The sequence below is a fragment of the Urocitellus parryii genome, chromosome 2, assembly GCF_045843805.1.
Source record: "Urocitellus parryii isolate mUroPar1 chromosome 2, mUroPar1.hap1, whole genome shotgun sequence".
NCBI classification, from domain to species: domain Eukaryota; kingdom Metazoa; phylum Chordata; class Mammalia; order Rodentia; family Sciuridae; genus Urocitellus; species Urocitellus parryii.
The window spans coordinates 211,935,910-211,954,581 of NC_135532.1; the positions used below are offsets into that span (position 1 = coordinate 211,935,910).

Sequence of the window (18,672 nt, forward strand, 5' to 3'; positions counted from 1 at the left end):
TCTCATTAACCCCTCTTCCCTCATTATTACACATATGCTTCTAACTTTTTCTCAAATTATGTCCATTAATATGCTCAGTATGGATGGCTTGGAGTCACTGAGCCAAGAAAATCTTTTCACCATTTTCCACAGATGACTTTGACTTGCTCACTGTCCTCCCAAGTCTTCCCCACATTCCTTCCACACCATAGTCCTTAATCCTGTAAATTCCTGAGTAAAACAGAACTCATCCCATTTTCAAGAATAACTTATTATCAAAACTACATCATCCTTTTAGTATAGAAAGCACAAACTAGTTAGTAGTTCATTATGTCTTGGGGTCTCCTCACTTGTTTATCAATTAGGAAATTTCATATACAAATATGGATTTCTGGTTTCTCTTTTAAAAACAGGAAAATCTGGTACCACTGGAAGCACCAAAGGTATCTGTGTGATACTTGTGTCACATTTACTTTGTAGTTCTTTGGTATTTTCATTTGTTTTTAACATTAATTCTCCTACTATACCATATATCTATCTCTTAGTACAAAAACACCATTTTGTGAATGTTATGACTATTCAAATACAATGATCAAGCTATAGGATTTTGGACTGATTCTGAAAACATGTTGATCAAAGTACCTTTACAATAGAGAAATCTGTGGATACTACCTTTATTGAGCAATCAAAATTTAACATCACCAATAAAATCACTGATATATGCCTCCTGAACTAACACCCTGAGGATACATCACACAACTTGGGCAGTAAGTACTATTGCTAAGTTATTAACCAGAATCTACCAGAAATATCCAAACATCTAAAAAAAACAGAAACAATCAGAAACATCCAAAAATCAAAAATTACATGATAGGCTACAAACAGCTATCCAAAACAACAAGAAAAACATGAAAAGTATGGGAATTACAGGTTAAAGAAACTAAAGAAATAAAGCAAACAAATGCAAACATGATCCTTGACTGAATCCCCAATAGAGAAGGAAATAAAACTAAGGATAATATGAGGCAACTATAGAAATATGAATATAAATTAGACTATATTCATATACCAAAATTATATTTCTTAAATATAATGATTACATTTTGCTCTTGTAGAATGTTTATACTTACTTATATCATGCCCTTATTCTTAGGTAATTATATACTTAAATACTTTTGGCAAAGCATCCTGACATCTGCAACTTAAATCTCAAAGGAGGATCAGCAGAAAAAAAATATAGAACTAAATTATGTTGTGTGCATGTATGAATATATAATAATTAATCTTACTAATATGTATAGTTACAATGTGTCAATAAAAAGACTTAAGTAAATATAGAGAAAACATAAGCAAATTTAGCAACATGTTAAAAAAAACTTGTGGATCTAGAAGGGTGTGTGATTTTTTCATTCAAATTATTTTCCAACTTCTCTGTAAGTAGAATTTTTTTTTTTTTCCCAAAACAAAAAACTGGGGCTGGGGATGTGGCTCAAGCGGTAGCGCATTTGCCTGGCATGAGTGCGGCCCGGGTTCGTTCCTCAGCACCACATACAAACAAAGATGTTGTATCCGCTGAAAACTAAAAAAATAAATAAATATTTTTTTAAAAAAAAATTAAAGAAAGAAAATTTTTTAAAATTAGATCAGTGGGTTTTTTAAAATAAAAAGAAACAAACAAAAAACCTAGACTATGAACATGACCCGGACACCCCATGCTCAAAAACTTGTATAGAAATGTTCACAGCAGCCAAAAGTGTAAACAAATGTCCACCCATGGATGCACAAAATGTGGTATTATCCTGACAATGGAAGATCTTTCAGAGATGGAATTGTTTACTACAAAATTGATTAAGTCTAAAAACTATTGTGCTAAGTGAAATAAGGGAGATACAATTTATCAAGTTATCATAAAATATCCAGAATAGGCAAATCCATAGAGACAGAACATAATTAATGGTTGCTGAGAACCATGGGGTTTAAGAGGGAATGGGAAGTGAAGAAAGTTAGTATTAATTTCCAAGTGAGGAGGTACCCCAGAACATAACAGAAGTCTTCGCTTAGTGGCTTAATAGTAACTATCTGCCCAACAGGAACACACCCCAGAACATTTTCATATTACGATATGAGTTTGTTTGGGGGATTTTTAAAATATTATAAAATTAGTGGTGGGCTGGGGATGTGGCTCAAGCGGTAGCGCGCTCGCCTGGCATGCGTGCGGCCCGGGTTCGATCCTCAGCACCACGTACAAACAGAGATGTTGTGTCCGCCGAGGACTAAAAAATAAATATTAAAAATTCTCTCTCTCTCTCTCTCTCTCTCTCTCTCTCTCTCTCCTCTCTCACTCTCTCTTAAAAAAAATAAATAAATAAAATTAGTGGTGATGGTTGCACAACTTTAAAAATATACTAAAACAGCCAAACTGTACACTTGAAATGCATAAACTTTATAGGATATGAAATATATTTCAATAAATCTAAAAAACACAGAGTTTTGTCTCCAGTTCAATCTGATTTGCTAGAAGTTTTTGTTTTTTTTTTTTTAAGAACGTTAAGACAACTCATAACTTCAGGATTTATCTAATTTGCTTTATTTACTGGGTTATTCTGACATTATCTTCAGAGCTCAGTTCAGGTTTCAGGCTCAATAATAAATGTTGCTGTATCTGCACTCCTGCCCACATCCTGACAATAAAAACATGCTACATGGCCATTTTCCTGATTTTTGAATATAAGATAATAAAAAAAAATTCTTCTATATCAGAAGTTCAATCTGCTGCAATCTTTTAAAGATCAACAATATTTTAAGAAACAAATGTAAAAGCTTAACAAGGACTTCTTGAAAAACATAAGCAAATAAAACCAGTATAAGTCACAAACTGTGACAGGCCTGAAAACAAAAAAACTAATCTATATAACAACTAGATCAATGTTGATTTGATCTTCTCCTTACATATACAAATGTAAAGACATATAAACTGATGTATTTCTGCCACAATATGGATGTGAGCAACAACACAAACAATAACTTTAATAATTCTGAAAAAATCACAGTGGAAAGGAATACCACAATATTTAATCACATTTTAAATATGAAGTGATAAACTAAGCTTTTTGTATTGACCTGTCAAAGGTGGCACTTATTTTATTAGGCTGATTCAATTGAGATTTGAGATTTTTTTTCTAAAAGAAATAAAAGCTTGGGCTGAGCATAGAGGTAGAGCACTCATCTGGCATGCGTGAGACACTGGGTTCAATCTTCAGCACCACATAAAAAAATAAAATAAAGGTATGTGTTCACCTAAAACTAAGAAATAAATATTAAAAAAAAAAAAAAAGAAAAGAAAGAAAGAAAAACTAGAGTAGATCTTCCCAATTTCTTCCTGGATAATGAGAGAGCTTTCTTCCCAAACATGAGACAACAGAGACATCTAGTGGCTGCTGGAATACTCTGGGCATAATAATTACAATAGGATATTTTCTCCATTTAGATTACACTTTGAATTACACAGGTAATGTCTCATAGATCTTTCCCTGAATACTGATTTTTCTAATAGGTAAATTTCCATTTACATAACCACTTTTAAAAAGCAAGATTCCTGCCAACATGGTGGTGCATGCTGTAATCCCAGAGGCTCGGGAGGCCGAGACAGGAGGATCGAGAGTTCAAAGCCAGCCTCAGCAATAGCGAGGCACTAAGCAACTCAATGAGCCCTGTCTTTAAATAAAATACAAAATAGGGCTGGGGATGTGGCTCAATGGCCAAGTGCCCCTAGTTCAATCCCCGGTATCCCCCACCACCACCACCAAAAAAAAAAAAAACCAAGATTCCATGTGGGTTCTTTTGAAATTACTATGACAGTACAAAATTAAAAACTATATGAAATATTGTTCCTTATAATAAATAGGTGTGTGACTACTATATTCAGTTAGAATAAAAACTGATGAAGTTGCATTTCAGAGCTTAATTATTTTTGCCAAAAAAAAAATTATATCTGGAAGAGTAAGGAAGTAGTAAGAAAAGTAAGTAATAGCAGAGTTTTATCTAAACTTGGTCAGATAAAATTAGATTAAAATGTAAGGCATGTCCCCTTTTGTTCTAAAAAGGATGGTGTTTAGAAAAGTTGTTATCTGGATTTGATCACCAGCATGAAGGAAAATAAAAAGTTGCCATACATTTATTTACCTGAGATGAAGCAGCTTTGAAAAAAGTTAGTATTAATTTCCAAGTGAGGAGGTACCCCAGAACATAACAGAAGTCTTCGCTTAGTGGCTTAATAGTAACTATTTGCCCAACAGGAACACACCCCAGAACGTTTTCCAGCAAGTCTTCTTGAGTACTGAGAAGAGACATCAATACTGCCGGTGGTGACCTAGAAATCAATGTTTAAACAGCAACATTTTCTTCAAAAATTAACATACTGACAGTGTTTATAAACTTCAAGCATTTTTTTTAAATCGCTATTTTCCAAAACCCTTTTAAAAATGTTCTCCTTTATACATCCAATTTTAACTCCTAATTTCACATAACGACAAATGACAAATCTAAAAGATATGCTATAAAATATGGACCCTAGAATGTGCCAGCATTGTCGCCACCTGGGGCCCAGAGCAAAGGAGGCCGGGGCTGGGGCAGCCATAGGGTCCCATTAGAACAGCCCCCGATGGCTATGCCAATGGACTCGGGGAGCCGGGGAAGCAGGGGACCGGAGGGAGGAAATACAACTTCCTGAGAGTGGGAGCCAACCAGCACACCTGACTAAATGTGTAGATTGGGGAAATGAAATGGAAAAAGCAAGATGAGGCCCAGAAGGAAGGTTCCTGCATGGCTGAGGATGATGCTGTGAACATAGAACAAGAAAACAGCAACCGCTTTGAAAAGTATGAGTGCTGTGGGCAGGCGGATATGGGTCACTGCTCTCCCAGAAGGTGGCTTCCAAGGTTCTGGCTTCCTCATGTAGAGACGCGAGAACCAGGACAGTGATCTGACTTGGATGTAGATGGGGATGACAGTATGGGAAGCCACAATACAAGGAGACAGACGTTGTCATCTCTTGTGTCAGCGCGATGCCTGGTGAAGCCAAGGAGAAAGAAGCATTCCAGGGAAGCAGTCCTAAATAGTGGCCCTCCCAGGACCTGCGCCACACCTGAGTTCTCTAAATGGGCCAGTGATGACATGCCATTCACCAGCAAAGATAAAAAGTAGCAAGCAGGAGGTCATGCAGAAGATAAGCAAGAACAGGGACCTGGAGAAAATCTCTGATTCAGCTGTGACCATGTTTGAGGCCCTGAAGGCTCTGAGCCATACAAAAGCCTCATCTGCATTGATTCATACTCATTGCCCCTAATGTCAATCCAGTGTTGGCCTGTACACTACAGGAACGCTGGCTGTGGACTCTGTGTTCCAAGAAGCTCTGCCCTCAGTGCAACACCATCACAGTACCTAGAGACCTTCAGAGGATCTATTTGTGAGCTAGCCACCCAGGCGGGCCTCACCCCAAGCAGCCTCACCTGCTCCCATCCTCTGTGACAGTGACCCTCTCCCCTTGTACATAATGCACACAGGATCCCCATGTACATACATTCACATGCATGCACACAGATATACACACACAGGACTCTGGAGCCAGAGTGGAGGCTGAGGCCCAGGCCCTGCCTGCTAGCTCCCACCAAGCCTGGGGGCCATACCCATTGGGCCTCTGTTCCCAGGGTGGGGTAGGGAGATGGGGTGGGGAGTAGAGAGGCAAGGCTCCTGAAATTACAGCTCCCAGAGGGACAGACATACAAACACCAGACTGAAGTACATGTAATATAGACCATGTATATTTACAATGTTGTTATAAATAGGACAATTCCTTTGCCCTCCACACCCCTAGCTTTAGTTGTATGATTTTCTTTTCTTTTTTTTTTTTTTAAGAACCTCTGGAAGCAGTGCCTCCCTCAGGGCTGGGCCCATCCCCTCTTAGGGTACCTATCGGCCTCTCCCACTCCAGTCATCCCTTCCCTCTCTCGTGTGCTTGGTGTTCAGTGGTGTATATTTTTCCTCCCAGATATCAGGTACATGCCCTGAGAGACATGACCCTCTTTAGTCTTAGCTCATGAGGTTCTTCATAACAAGTTGAGAGTAAGGCAGGAAGTAGGTCCAGAGCTGAAGCAGACAAGATGAGGTTGGGGCTGACTGAAGGTGCCCCTGGCTGCCCAGCCTTCTGCTGAGAACCATTTCTGGGAATAGAGATGCTGTTCCCAGGGAAAAGTTGTCTCCCAGCCCATCCTGTGGGCCCTGTGGTGTGATGCTATGACTGTACATTCTATACAAAGGTACTTACTTGTCCTTTTCCTTTTAAATTATATTTGACATGGATTAAAACAATATAAACAGATTTTTTTTAAAATGGACCCTAGATGTTAGCACTTTATGACACTTGAAAAACATCTATTTCAACTTTCTGCCTTATAGATAAAAGTCACACAATCAGGAAGTCAAATGTTTAGTACAAAAGCTAGTCAGGAGAACTGTAAGTCTTCCAAGTTTTACCAAATCCTTTATCATTCTCTAAAGGGCAGAGAGAGGATTCAGACTTGGAACTCTGTCACTACATCTTACTTTCTATTTTGCTGCATACATTCTACTTAGCAGTATAAATAATGTCACAATCATCACGATTTATCAAAAGAATAAACAGGAAATAATTATGTGCTTTTATAATCATAAGACTAGGCTGGACAATGTAATGAGACTTTTGTCTCAGAAAATAAAGGGCTATGGATGTAGCATTCTCAGGAAATTTAACATTCACAACAATGTAAGTTGATTTTCTCCTTTACTGAACTAATTAACACTTCCAGGAGAATTTAAGAGATTATTTACATCTTTTTTTTTTTTGACCCAGGGCCTTGCACATGCTAACCAACTGCTCTACAACTGAGCTACATTCCTAGTCCTTTTTATTTAATTTTGAGACAGAGTCTCACTAAATTGCCCAGGCTGGTCTCAAACTTGTAATTGTCCTGCCTCTCCAAAGAAACTGTTTTATAATCATGTGCCCCACCCTCAATTTTCTCCTTTTGCCTCTGTGATCTTTCTTCTCTGTGACTTCCTTCTTTCAGACCACAAATTCAGGCTTTTCTGCCTTTATATCTTCAACATCTCTATCTTCAAGTACCAGGACTTCTCTATTCCTTAACAGTAGTCGACACACCTTACAAATACCAGGTCTGAAATCTTTTTACTTCTCACAATGCCCTCTACATGCTGCCTTTTAACTTCTGTAATGGCCTCCTCCTCTGTTTGCTTCTTAAGTATAATTCATGCCTCACACTATTGCTAGAATCAGCTAGTTGTATCTCAACTCCTACCAAATAAAGTCTCAAATCTTAATTTAGAATGCCATTTTTGCCACATGTGGTGGCACACACCTCTAATCCCAGCTACTTGGGAGGCTAAGGCAGAAAGATCACAAGTTCAAAGCCAGTCTCACAGTGAGACTTTTATCTCAAAATAAAAAATAAACAGATGTGGATGTACCTTGGTGGCAGAGCACCCTGGGTTCGATCCCCAGTTACACAGACACACACAGAGCCATTTTTAAAGACATCACCTATTCACTTATCCTGATCCCTTGACTACTCTTCTAGCTTAATCTTCCACCAGACTCTCCCTACTCTGTATCTAGTGGTTTATTTTTTTTTCATTCAACAAGTGACAGTAGAACCATTCTGAATGCTGTGGATATAAGAATAAGACAAAAATTCCTGCCCTCACAGGGCTTACACTTTAGCAAAAGAAGATATTGACAGTAAAAAAATGTTAAGTGGCAACATTCCCCAAAGGCATCCAGAACATTCATGCCTCAGTGGCTTTGCACATGACATTTTCTTAACCTATATTCTATTTTTTGTCCTGTTGAAATGTTAAACAACTTTATTTTTTAATTTTTAAAAATTTGTTCTAATTAGTTATACATGTTAACCAACTTTAAAGGTCCAGTTTAAACGTCTCTTCCTTAAGAGAAAGGCTTATCTTCCTGGTGTACAATAACTATGTACCCATAATATGCTATCCTTCCTTTTTCTTAGCACTTATCATACACTATACCTTTTATTACAAGATAGTACCATCGATATTTCATTATTGTATTCTTTCCACAGCATTTTAAACTCTTTTCACGAAGTGGGAGCTCAATAGATATTGAACTCATACCCTTTTCCACAGCTACTATGTGGCCAAACAAAGTTTTACAGAATAATAGGCAAGCCAAAATGTGATTTAGAAACAATTAAAAGAGAAAACCCTTTTGGGTAAATTTTACATTTCAAGATAACTTTAAAATAGTCTATCCACAGAATGAATATGTACTCTAAATTGAGAGTTTCTGTGTTGTTTAGTCTTAAAAAGACATAGATTATGACAACCTAAAAAACCAAGTTATAAAAACAAACAAACAAACAACAACAAAAAAGGACAAAATAAAACAAAAAGCCACTCACAAGGCTGGTTCTTCTTCTTCATCTCCATATGACTTTAGATTATCCTGGTCGTACTGTGGTAATTCAGGCATTAATCTGGAAATAGATTATTTTAAATATTTTAAATTAGATTATCAATTATTATACCATATTTCAGAGCACAAAGACTAATACTTATTTTGAATGAGGATACCTTTTGTGTTGTTTTGGGTACCAGGGATTAAGCCCAGCAATGCTTAACCACTGAGCCTTATCCCCAGCCATTTTTACTTTTTATTTTGACACAGGGTCTTGTTAAGATTCCAAAGCTGGCCTCACACTTGCAATCCTCCTGACTCAGCTTCCCAAGTTGCTGGAATTACAGGCATGCACCACCACGCATGGCTTATAATGAAGATACCTTTTAGTGAGTTCTTCATAAAATAACTATCTATGGCCAGACTTATTTCAACATAAATTGGGTAAGAAAAAAAATGACCAAAAAGATCAAAAAAACAAGTTGGCATTCCTGTTCCTGAAATAGTCAAGTCTCCTTTTTATTTTTAATTTGGCTTTTTTTCAATGATTAAAAGTAAAAAATGTATATATTCTATTTGTTAGACCATGGTAATATTCACTTAATTGCTTACTTGAAGAGCATATGATAAACAGCAATTTGCACAGGCCTAGCTCTGAAGAGGAGTAATGGGGCCAATGTATTTAACAAAGTCTGGAGATGTTCTGGCAAATTTGTTTTTTGGCCAGCAACCAATTTTGCAGGAAGTTTCTGACTCAACAGCTGATCCTTCGAGATGTATGTTAATGTTTCACACATGGGCTTCAGCATTGCATTCTTAAAGGATGTTTCAGACAGATCTTTGTTTTCTCCTGAGAAAACAAATTAAAAACACACACACATACCAAGAGAGAGTTAGTAATAGAAGTTGATTGATTCATGATCAACATCATTTAAGAAAATGAAAATTAGACATAGACATTACAGAATTCCTATCTAGAAATAAGAAGTGAATACTTATTTCAGTTAATCAACTGTTTTAATGACTTTTACTACATTCTTTAAGAAAGCAAGGGCTGGAGATGTGGCTCAGCGGTAGCGCGCTCGCCTGGCATGCGTGCGGCCCGGGTTCGATCCTCAGCACCACATACCAACAAAGATGTTGTGTCCGCCGAGAACTAAAAAATAAATATTAAAAAATTCTCTCTCTCTCTCTCTCTCTCTCTCTCCTCTCTCACTCTCTCTTTAAAAAAAAAAAAAAAAAGAAAGCAAGCAAATATTCAATAAAGATGTTCTACTCACATTACCTGAATTACTATTATTTTCATGTATAATGGTCTTTGGATACACTGGCCATTTTTCTATTTGTGTCTATACTGCAATGCAGCATCATATACAAGCTTTTTCTTCTCTTTTCTTTTACTGTATAGTACTATTCAATTCAAACATCTAAAGCTGTTGTTTTAATCTATCATTCTCATTATTATTCCCTTTTTTACTTGCCTGTAACAGTCACCAAAAGAGGCAAAAGCAAACTGTGGATGCCTTGGGAAAAAAATTCTTTCCATTCACTGATTAGATTTATAGGAAGATTGCCAATGGTATCCAGAGTTGTTGAATCAAAAAAAGCACTGAGATCACAGGCCAAATCACAGCTGACACAGGCAAACAGTTGTATGAGTGGAACAGAACACAATGCCTGATTCTCATTTGTTGTCTGAAGAAACAACAGAAATGAAATCAGTAAGACGACTTCTACCAGAATACTATGAACAAATAAAGGGAAATTCTTCTTATACTTCTCTATTAAAAAATAAAAAGCAGTTGAAGTGTATAGTCTGAAGAAGTTTATGTATGTTACATCACAACAACTTTTTTCAAAGTAAGATACTAGCAACAACTTATTCTGAGATGCCCTTTTTTATTTATAAACTCTGGAAGAAAATATTAACATCTACCACTTCCCAGTTACAATACATTAAATGCGCATTTCCAATCACCTCAATAGCCCTGTTACAAGTTGCACACTAAATTATTTTACAATAAAGAAACTGAAATCATATAGCTCAAGTTTAAAATCCCAAGTCACACAGCTAATAATCAGGTAAAGCAGAGACTCAAAAAACAATTCAGTCCTGACTGACTTGCCATCCTGAAGGCCACAAGCAAACTCTGGCTGCTTTGGGTCATAAAAAGAATACCAATATCCTCTTAAAATGCATTTTAATATCAGCTCAAGGATCTCATCACTGAATTATGACGATAGTCATCATCAGTCATTTTCCTAGTCTGCCTAATAGTACCCTAGTGAGTATAACATCTACAAAAAAGAACTAATTAAAATCACCAAAAGAATGTGATGAGTAGCCAGGCATGGTAGCACACATTTGTAATCCCAGCTACTTGGGAGAGTGAGGCAGGAGGATAGCAAGTTCAAAGACAGCATTAGAAACTTAGCAAAACTCTGTCTCATATAAAAAATAAAAAGGGCTAGGGATATGGCTCAGTGGTATAGTGCCCCTGGTTTCAATCCCAGTACCACCAATGAGTAAACAGTTCTGATACACACAGGAAAGCACAAAGACCAAACAGAAGGAAAGATATATCAAGTTAATTTACCTCCAACCAAGCCAACATGGAACACATGATGAAGTCCCATTCACTCTGTGCCAAAGGAGATGAGCAATACTTCAGAAATAAGGAAAGGAACCGGATTATTTCTATATTTACACCCAGTACCTCTGGACTTGCTTCTGATAAATTACTGTGGTGAAGATAAAAAACAAAACATATTAAAGAATTATATTTAATTAGAAAATACTTCATTTTAAATCAAAGACTTGTAAATAACTGACTTAAATATCTACCATCCTATTACTGTACAAAATTATAACTACACATAACCTAGGTCCACCTTGTATATGGGAAGGAAAAAATATAAAATCACCTACCAACTAAAAAGAAAAATATCTTCATGTTCTTTCTTCCAAGATATTATAATTTTTAATATACCATGTAACAGCTCTCCATCATCTATGCTTCTGGTTTGCAGACAAGAATTAAAAATGGCAAGATGTCCAAAACCTCCTAGAATAAAAAAATCAAAAGAAAAGTTTAAAATTTTTGAATTATATTGCTACTCTAAAAAAGAAAGTCTACTTTGAAAAGCTAAACTCTTTCTTAAGAAGTGCCCAAATCAAAAACTCTTTAGAAAGGCTTATATGAAAGAGTTAACAAATGAGCATATTAATATAGGCCAGAGATCCTATCTGGATAATAGCACCTAGTACAAAACAAAAACTATTCTAAATCTGATCAGCTCTTACAGAGTCTGAATCTTTAGAATCCCTACAATTCTCAAAATCCATCTTCTGATGCATCCTAACACTCTCTATTCCCAACCTTCTACCTTACATACCAGCTGAACAGAACTATCTGTACCCTTGTATGATTTTGTGTATCAGGAATGCTCTTTCCCAACTATATCCCACTATGTAAAGGTGCTTTATCCTCCAACACCTAGTTGAAATACTTGTGTTTGTAAATCTCCATTGATACCCTCAAAGCAAAGTGGAAACTCTTTCCTTTCTACCATTTCCATACTATTGTTTTGCTACATCATTTATAACATGATGGAACTTTACTTATGTCTGTCTTCTCTACAATAGACTTCAATACAGAAGATTTTTGCATTTATTAAGTTAACAAATAAATAAACTAATAAACTAAGAGTGCAGAGAATTCAAAAAAAGTTTCAAATACTGCAAAAGCCTTTACATGTTCAATCACTGGCTGAACCAGGAGAAATGAAGCATGGCTTTAAAAAGCTATAGATGCAAAAGGAATGATCACATTCCTTTTTTTTTTTTTTTTTTTTTGAGGGTAAATCTTTCCTTAAGGACACAGTATTCCTTAACTACAAAATGATAAAAGCCAATCTTCAGGTACGGTCATCCTAATGTCTTTTATCAATTTGTTATATAACAGAAGCATAAAATAGGAACAAAACAGGGGAAAGGGAAAAATAATACAAGGGGGAGAAATGAATTACAGCAGAGGGGGTAGAGAGAGAAGAGGAGAGGGGAGGGGATGGGAGGGGGGATAGTAGAGGATAGGAAAGGCAGCAGAATACAACAGATACTAGTATGGCAATATGTAAATCAGTGGATGTGTAACCGATGTGATTCTGCAATCTGTATATGGGGTAAAAATGGGAGTTCATAACCCACTTGAATCAAAGTGTGAAATATGATATGTCAAGAACTATGTAATGTTTTGAACAACCAACAATAAAAATTTAAAAAAAAAAATAGGAACAAAACATCGGTAATTCAATTTATTGCTTTGCTACATTCAGTTTTACATATTAAAAAAAATACTTCTTTCATCTCAAGTAATTATTAAGATACTGAAATATTAATTGTCAGGCAACTAACCATCAGTACTGCAAAGGTCCTCCTTAGTCCAACCCAAAAGAGCAGGTATACATTGAGCACTGAATTCTTTCTTTTCTTCTTTTGACAAAAATGGACAGAGACTTTGAATGGTATGCAAATTGCCTTCTGTTAGTGGAAAGAAACTGTTTAAAGAAGAAATATGAATCACATTTATTCTACGTGTACAGTTATTTCATAAAATTCTTATTCAAACTATTCCAAAGAACTAATAATTCCACTATATAAATACTTGACTATGATGAGACTGACAACTGCTGATTCTAGATGATGAAATTTTACTTGGTTTTGTTTTGTTTTGTTTTACTGCTCCTCTTTCCTATATAGTCTTAATTTTTTTTAGATGAACATAATTTGTCCCCTATGTATGACTTTTTAAAAAATATACCAACGGTCTGGGGTATAGCGCAATGGTTCAGTACCCTTGCCTAGTATGAATGAGGCCCTAGGTCAATTTCTAGCACTGCAAAATTAAAAATAAAAATGTACAAACATACACACATAATTATAAATATATATATATACAGATATATATATTATATATACATATATATGAATACACTATCAATATTATTTTTTTTTAATATTTATTTTTTAGTTTTAGGTGGACACAATATCTTTATTTTATTTTTATGTGGTGCCAAGAATTGAAGCCAGTGCCTCACGCATGCTAGGCAAGCGCGCTATCATTTGAGCCACATCCCCAGCCCTCAATGTAATTTCTTATTCTTTGTGTCATTTTTATTCTTTGAGTTAATTTTACAATGTAAGCACATCTACTTATCCCAAATAAAAAGTTCTAAAACAAATTTTAGATAAGATCTATAAAAATCAACATTTAGTTCAGACTTTTACTATGCCAGAATACATACATATCATTAAAAAATTCTTCTTGGTGAATCACTGTGAATCTCAGCTGATGATAAAGTTGAAGTATTAATGTGAATGCTGAGTGCTACACTAGTATATCCAACCCCACAATCTACTTCTGTAACAAATTTATTGCATTTCTAGAACATATTTCATAGGATAATCTTTATTTAAGAGAAGAGAAATAAACCATTTTCACATAGTGAATAAAATGATGAAAGAAGTGTGTTGGGAACAGAAAAAGATTTGGGGGGAATATAGAACATGAGTTGCTTTAAAGTTTTACTTTTCATTCTTTAATTTCCTCATTTCCTAAACCTTGTTTTTCAGATTCATTAAACATTATTCATCGATTGGAGATTGCCAGGTAAGCAATTATAACAAATTACAAAGTAAAAACTTTTAAATAAGAATACCTTTCTTTTCTTTTATAATGTGGCTTTACTTCATCAGATGAAATACTTCGGGAAAGGATCAATTTAGCAATAATGAGAGACCAGAGTGTGCCATTTTCCCTGGATCTAAACAAGGAAGAAAAAAAATTACATTGCATTTGGGAAGCATTCTTAAAGAGTTTTAAACATTGGCTATCTAGACTACTTTTACAGAATTAAAATAAATCACTTTGTGAAGGCATCGATTCACCCAAAACTTCACATCCAAGCAAGTATCGTAATTACCCAAAGGACTGGGAATTTAGGCTTTTAATTCTTCTTCCACAACTGAGACTGAGGTCTCATTCCAAGTCAATTCCAAAGTCCCTCAAATCCCAACAAAGGTGATGAGCTTGAAAACCAGAGACTATAGCTGAGAAAAGGATATCTCCCAGAGGATAGATAGTCTGGATTAGGGTGAAAACCCAACAAGCACTAATACCCACTGAGGAAAGTTGTGAGTGTCAAATTTGTGGATTGGGGTTGGAGAGGAAGCCAGGGTCCTCTGCCACTATAAAACATGCTCAAACTATTATAGACAACTGATAACCTCTTAAACAAAAAGTCTTTTCAAAAAATCAAATTCCTAACTACCATAAGATCCACAATGACTGTTTTCATTATGTACTTTCCTTAACTTCATGCTGTGGTTGCAACATTAAAACATACCTAGAACATGTAATAAAGATTCAATCTGAAAGTAGAGGCAGGACTGATCACACATAACAAATTAAAATTTTCTATAGGGCTCTATTTCTTTCATCAACATCTGCTCCCTGAATATACAAGCCAAGACCAAATATCCCCCCGAAAATATTCAATAATATCCATTAAGTATTTATCATGAATATGGATTATTTCAATCAAACCTCCAAAACATTAGCATGAAGTGGGCTTATCCCTTAGAGAAGACAAAATCATACACAACTAAAACGGTCATTTAAAAAACAGAAATTGAAAAGGATTCTTACCTATTAAACAGAAGCTGTAGAAGGCCAGCAGTATTACCAAGCACACGAAAGTTATCAAATGTAATGTCCATTTTTTGAAGCATTTCACAAAATCCAGTCACAAAAATAGGTGGATTGTCTAGCTCTTCACACCACTGAAGTGAATAGAGCAGTTCTGCAACTAATAGAATGGACAGGACTAAATTATCAAGTGTACATGTGACTAAACTCTTCAATCATTTTCACTTTGATGCCTCATTTTCTAATACTGCTATGCCCACTTACCTCAAAACATCTATAAAATGAGTTTCAAATCTGATTTGAGATGTACAAGGATAATGAAAACTGAGAAGAGTTGTCTGACAAAGTATCACCCTTGCCAGGTATGGGGCAGCCTGTGCCCTAGTCTGAGCCACTCAAGAGGCTTGGGAGAAGATTGAGATTAGGAAACTTGGAAAAAAAACTAGGAAACTCAGTCTCAAAACAAAAAGCATCAAATCTTTCTTGATGCTTTTTTGGATTGGTTAAAAATATGTCAGGGGAAGGGGGTTAAAAAAACACCACCACCATGAGCCCAAGTAACAGAGTAGTCTGGTCTGGATTCAATTCTATGTCCGCCTCAACTGTATATACATTGTTAACCCTGAGGACACTACAATTTATCCCATAGGACTGTTGTGAGAATTAAATGATCAAGTGTGTATCACAAAACCTGGCATTCATAGGTTTATAATACATAAAAATCACAGCTCCCTTTTCTAAAACCACATACAGATTGTGGAGTCAGAAGTCTTGAGACCTAGTTCAGAAAAGACCTTCACAAGCTATGTTAACTCTTATTAAGTCAAAATATGTATGTACATTCCATGTATGTATTATATATCAAAATACATTCTGCTGTCATGTATGACTAAAAAAATTTAAAAAATAAAAAATAACAAAAATTTTAGAAATCAAGTGATAGGGTTGATAAGAATTAGTAGCATGGGGGCTGCGGTTGTGGCTCAGTGGTACAGCACTTGCCTTGCATGTGTGAGGTACTGGGTTTGATTTTTTTTTTTAAGAGAGAGAGAATTTAATATTTATTTTTTAGTTTTCAGTGGACACAACATCTTTATTTATATGTGGTGCTGAGGATCAAACCCAGCGCCTTGGGCATGCCAGGCGAGCACGTTACCACTTGAGCCACATCCCCAGCCCTGGGTTTGATTCTTAACACCTCATAAATAAAAATAAAGGTCCAGCAACAACTAAAAAAAAATATTTTAAAAAAAGAATCAGCAGCACAATTAATAAAAATGAATTATTCCTCTAATTTCCACTTTTGTTTGGACAGATTAATTCTGAGAAAAACTGTAAACTGTGGATTTGCCTCCCCCTGTCCTCAACGAAATGTGCAGCTGGCTAACTTCCACAGAGCATATATTCTCTTCTATTAGTAACTATGTTAGAGTTGAGAGATTACAAAAAGACTGACACAGTGCAAATCCTCTACCTTTTGTACCATCTGTATAAGCCACACCATTAATCACAGTTGTTGTTCTTCCCCTCCCCGTCAAAACACACAGACAGGTTTATTTAGGAAAGCAGATAGACATTCAAGGTAGAACAAAGTCAGGGAGTAATCTCAAAAGAGAGATGCTCTTGGGGTAAGCAAAGAATACAGTCTTAAGGAGAAAGCAGGCTATCTTCCATCTAATCCAGGTCTCCGAATGGGGAAATTTCCTGAGGTTCTAAGTCCTCTTGAAATTCAACATTTCAACCTCCACTTGTCAGAAAAATAATTAGGGCTCAAATTTAAAGATAAAGAGAGGTTCAGCTGGGTGCTGTGGCACAAACCTATAATCCCAGCTGCTTGGGAAGCTGAAGCAGGAATATCACTAGTTTGAGGCCAACCTCAACAACTTAATGAAATACTACCCTATCCCAAATAAAAAAAATTAAAAGGGCTGTGGTATAGCACAGTGGTTAAATGCCCCTAGTTCAAGTACCTAGTGCAAAAAAAAAAAAAAAAAATACAGAAGTTCAAAAATCAAGGGAAAATTCAGAATGTTTGATAAAAACATACCAAAGTTTCACAACCACTCTCCTTAGGGCATGTGCCCCAGGATCTCCTTCTCCCTATGTCATACCAACTTGATAACTGATTTTATACCAAATTATGCTGTACAGCTAACAAATTATAGCAAGATTTCAGTATATATGAATCCAATTTGCAATTTAACATCACTTAAGTAACTGCAAGCTTCCTATCACTAAAATAATTAATAGAAAGCTAAAGATTCTTAAATATTTAAGTTACTATGTAAATATTATTTTAAAATTATATTTATTTGTGCATTATATCTGAATTCTCATATTACTTACTTATTTTCTCAAGCACATTATTTTCTAGGACTATTTTCTTCTTTAGTGCAACAAAGATCATCTTGCTTAATAATGCTGAAGTACACAAATGGCTGGGAAGTGTTTTTGTATCTTGTTCCTTAAAATCTGTTTTAAAACACTCATAATTTAAACTCAGTCTTCCCTCTAAAAGCGGTCTGTATAACCACTGTGAAAAAAAAATACATAAAATTATATACAAAAATCATTAACATTCTAAATAATTTACTATCTATGTAATTCATGCAGGAAACAGCTGAGGTTATTAGAATGGATAGTTTATTAGTAAAACCTCAAAAACATGGAAGTTTGGTTTTTATTACAGGAAATTATCAACATGTATATTTCTTCAAGATTTCTAAGGACAAAACCAAGTCTCATTCACCTTTACACCCAGCTCTGACAATGTCAAAGGCAAAACAAGATACTCATTTTTTTTTCTTTCCCCAGAACAAAATAAAATATTCAAGTCTGTATGAAATCCAAACTTAAGAATGTGATATGCACTCTCCAATCTCAAACATACCTGAATAGGAAGAGACTGTCTCATCTCTTCCCACTCACTGTTGTTTGGCATTACACTTCCAATATAAACTCCCAAAAGATAAGTACCTTCACTCTCTAGAAGTGTATTTAACAAATCATCAACAGCAGACAAGAGGACCTGCAGACTGAAAATAATGTAAAGAATTTAACTGTTGTAATTATGACCAGCTTTAATACCCTAATAGATAATGAAAGAAAAAAGACAAAAATAGAAATAGCAGTAAATGACGCCCTCTTCCCTGTAGACATACAGTCAAACAAAATAGAGAGCTGCTTCTATTTCATAATGAAGGGGACTAGATCAATTTCAGATCCGATATTTCTGAAATACAACTAACTTATTTCATGAAAAGAGTACAATTCTTTGATCCAACCCCAAAAACCTCTATAGGCACTGTTTCCATTCTTATTATATGTATTTAGGTATGATATGTGAAATATATTTGTAATTCAATAAAACAACCAAGAACAATGAATACACATGTCATGAGAGATTACACTTAAAAAATCTACACCAGCCTTCAACACAGGATAGTAGTACCACCATATCACTGACCACAAATTAGCAGTCCAGCAGATAAAACAAATCATTCTTCA

The 18,672-nt window shown here is 35.5% G+C and overlaps 1 protein-coding gene and 1 pseudogene across 2 annotated transcripts in view; one reads left to right on the top strand and one right to left on the bottom strand.

Moving 5' to 3' along the window:
* The window catches only part of Ltn1 (listerin E3 ubiquitin protein ligase 1), a 47,620-nt gene that overhangs the window by 6,183 nt on the left and 22,765 nt on the right, over positions 1-18,672 (bottom strand). For both annotated transcript variants that reach the window (XM_077795380.1, XM_026396152.2), the window contains exons 15-25: positions 18,056-18,200; positions 17,512-17,698; positions 15,166-15,325; positions 14,177-14,281; positions 12,873-13,015; positions 11,388-11,523; positions 11,056-11,200; positions 9,940-10,153; positions 9,071-9,308; positions 8,463-8,537; positions 4,162-4,348 (exon numbers count right to left, since the gene is read on the bottom strand). In XM_077795380.1, coding sequence (XP_077651506.1) covers positions 4,162-4,348; positions 8,463-8,537; positions 9,071-9,308; positions 9,940-10,153; positions 11,056-11,200; positions 11,388-11,523; positions 12,873-13,015; positions 14,177-14,281; positions 15,166-15,325; positions 17,512-17,698; positions 18,056-18,200 — 1,735 coding nt within the window. The remainder of the gene's footprint in view (positions 1-4,161; positions 4,349-8,462; positions 8,538-9,070; positions 9,309-9,939; positions 10,154-11,055; positions 11,201-11,387; positions 11,524-12,872; positions 13,016-14,176; positions 14,282-15,165; positions 15,326-17,511; positions 17,699-18,055; positions 18,201-18,672) is intronic.
* On the top strand, positions 4,681-5,447 carry LOC113188027 (E3 ubiquitin-protein ligase RNF220 pseudogene; annotated as a pseudogene).